General features: G+C 41.2%; 1 protein-coding gene across 2 annotated transcripts in view; it reads right to left on the reverse strand.

The window, feature by feature from the left end:
- The window catches only part of hyls1 (HYLS1 centriolar and ciliogenesis associated), a 9,123-nt gene extending 7,247 nt beyond the window's left edge, over positions 1 to 1,876 (reverse strand). Inside the window, exons 1-5 of one of the 2 annotated variants that reach the window (XM_079264343.1) lie at positions 1,717 to 1,876; positions 1,365 to 1,485; positions 1,147 to 1,266; positions 947 to 1,014; positions 469 to 665 (exon numbers count right to left, since the gene is read on the reverse strand). In XM_079264343.1, the coding sequence (XP_079120469.1) occupies positions 469 to 665; positions 947 to 1,014; positions 1,147 to 1,266; positions 1,365 to 1,464 (485 nt within the window). In that variant the 5' untranslated portion in view covers positions 1,465 to 1,485; positions 1,717 to 1,876. Of the gene's footprint in view, positions 1 to 468; positions 681 to 946; positions 1,015 to 1,146; positions 1,267 to 1,364; positions 1,486 to 1,716 lie in introns of both variants that reach the window. The other variant, XM_079264342.1, reaches the window with a different exon arrangement.
- Between the last annotated feature and the right edge of the window lie 926 nt (positions 1,877 to 2,802).

Below are 2,802 nucleotides of genomic sequence, written 5' to 3' on the forward strand. Positions count from 1 at the left end.
GTCATGTGATTACTTTTAGGAGAAAGTAACCGTTTGTGTTGTCTACTGTGATCCAGGTGAATTTACTCTGTAACACATCTTGATTCTGATACTTCTCCAGTAATCTAAACTTTCTCAAAGGACCAAGATCCTACAGCAAGATCTGAATTACCACTAACAATCTCATAAGTTATGAAGTTTTTTAGCAACATTCACAGCAGGGGTGTCAAACTCTGCTGGTTTTTAGCTGGTTCCCTGCTCCAACATACCTGGTTCAAATCAAATTGATCCAGCAGTACATTTTACAGCTTCTATGACCCACTGATGTACGTCAGATGTGTTGGAACACCATTGTTTAAGCAATCCCTAAGGCCTCCGTTGGCCTGCGGAGTCCAGGCGTAAAAATCACACTACCAAACGGTTTTCCATCTTCGAGCATCACTTCACTCCTGGACAAAACACACAAACCCAGATTCAGCGTAAACCTACCTCAGAACTTTTCTTTTAATAAGGCATCTCCTCTGCGTATCCGGGGGAGGGGAAACACCATCAGACAGCGTTTCCTCCAGATCTGCTTCAACGTGCAGTTTGTTCGGAGCGCCTAGTGGGAGCTGGAGCTTCTGAGCCACCGAGTGCTGAGCGTATGAGTCGCAGCGTAGCTGCTGCCATCCACCGTTTCCGTCCTCCTGCGTAGAGAGCAGCTGTTTCACACAACACGTTAGCTTTAACACGTGTCTGATTTCAGGAGGCGCAACTGATACAATCAGTTGTTTAAGCAGCTTTAGAGGTACGACTCTCATTTTACATATTTAAGTGTGACACACACAAAATATGTCAAGGTGAAAGGAAACGATGTGGGGATTTTTTATCTGGCAACAATTCAGCCTGTGTTTACATCAGGAACCAGTATTTTTTGGTAAAATGTAAAGAAAAAAGGCCTGACAGACTGCTCTTATCTGACATTTACCTGTTTGTCATGTTTTCCGTTCCCTGCATGTAAGAAAAATCCTTCGCCTGAGTCCTCAACGGGAATTACTATGGAGAGACAAAGAAAACTCAGGAAATGAGAAACACATACAAAAAGCTCACATAAATAAAGGAAAACCTCAGACTCCATCACCAACATGTTTAAAAAGACATCAAAATAACGACTATGAAGGCTCCAACCTTTTTCTTTGGTGTAAGGAGGAGGACTTGGCTGAGATGAGGTTGACTGGGCTCTGAGGTCTGTCTGAGCTGCTAAAACCATGTCTTTCCACTTTCCACACCCTATCAGTGCATCCAGATCTGTCATGATGATAATAATAATAATAATAAGGTGTAAAAATGTAGATGATTGACGTGAATCTTGTCAACATGGAGACCAGACAGTTCAGGAAACTAACCTTGCTTGAATTCAAGCAGCCGGTGCTTTGGTATGTTTTTGTAGCCAAGGACAGACAGCTGCTCCTGAATTTCTTCTTCTGAGAAATCCAGATTGTCCATAATGTTGTTTTCTTCAACTTTCTGAGGTAAACATAAAACAATTTGCAGCTTTTTCAGTATTTTTCCAGTCTATAACACAGAAACAGTCAGTTAAATTATTTTACAATTATTTACAGATATCAAACATACCGAAGAGTTTTTGTCTAGATGTACCAAACATAAACGTAAAGTTTATGAAAGTTACCGTCTAAAAACAGTTATTGAGCTAAGCTAACAGTTAGCATCCAAACATTCAGGTGCGTCTCGTCTCACCTGGTCACGCGGCCTCGTTACGGACAGTCCATCATCGCCAAAGGACAGAAAACTGTGCGAGAAATCTCGTTTCTATAAAAAGCCTTTACTGGTTGTTTACCGGTTTCTGCACAACAACAACAAAACAAAACAAAACAACAGCCGTTAACAGGCTTTAAAAATGACGCCTGCAGACGTCACACGCAAACATCCGGTCTTGTTCTTCTTTGTTGTTTTATTTTTAGTTGACACGTTAACTGCCGCCACCTACCGGACTGGAGGACACAATGCACAACAAGCATGGAGCAGGTTTAATTTTGTTTCCGTTTTTATAAAAATACAAATAAAACATTTAGTAATAAACTAAAATTTAACTAGAATAAAATAATCATGATGTTCTTGAAACTTTTTTGTTCAGAAAGTCATCTTTTGAAAAATAAAAGTTAATCATTTTCATCTGATATTTTTCTCTTTTTGTCAAAGTGGGACATCTTACTGTCAGTTTTTACCCATATTATCCATGGTTTTATACAACTCCTGAGAACTTGCATCCTTTTAACTTTTTAATACTAGTGTGGGTTTTATGTTTGTTTTGTTTTAGTCTCAGGTATGTTTTAATTGTGTGATTGCTAAAACCTGGTGGTGATATAGGACAGCTGACCCCAGTTAAAACACCACACCCCCAAAGTTCTCATTGGATAAAGACTCCTTAAAAGGACTCAATGGACAGAAAAGAGGAGGCCTGGAAGGAGATGGAGCTGCAGCGCTGGTGGGACTGGGCGTATAAGAGACCATCCTCAAGACTACAGGCTGAGGCCCAGAGATGGTTTGAAGCTGACCCCAGCCAAGAGTGAATCAATGCAACGCCTGCTAACAGCTAAGTAAAGGGACGTTGAAAAGCTTGTGCACGCAACAAGGGCAAAACTACTCTCCTTTTCCACTTAAAAAAAGCTGTTATCTGAGGCACACTGTTCTGAGGCGACGTGCAGCTCCAGACCTCATCTCTTGGCTCCATCTGGATTACCTGGTTGGAAAATCGGAGGCCCTTGCAAAGATTACCAGCAAGGGCTCCCAAGAAAAGAACAGTTTTTCAGGGTTTAGCCCCTG

Source organism: Telmatherina bonti, assembly GCF_933228915.1.
Source record: "Telmatherina bonti genome assembly, chromosome: 3".
NCBI classification, from domain to species: Eukaryota; Metazoa; Chordata; class Actinopteri; order Atheriniformes; family Telmatherinidae; genus Telmatherina; species Telmatherina bonti.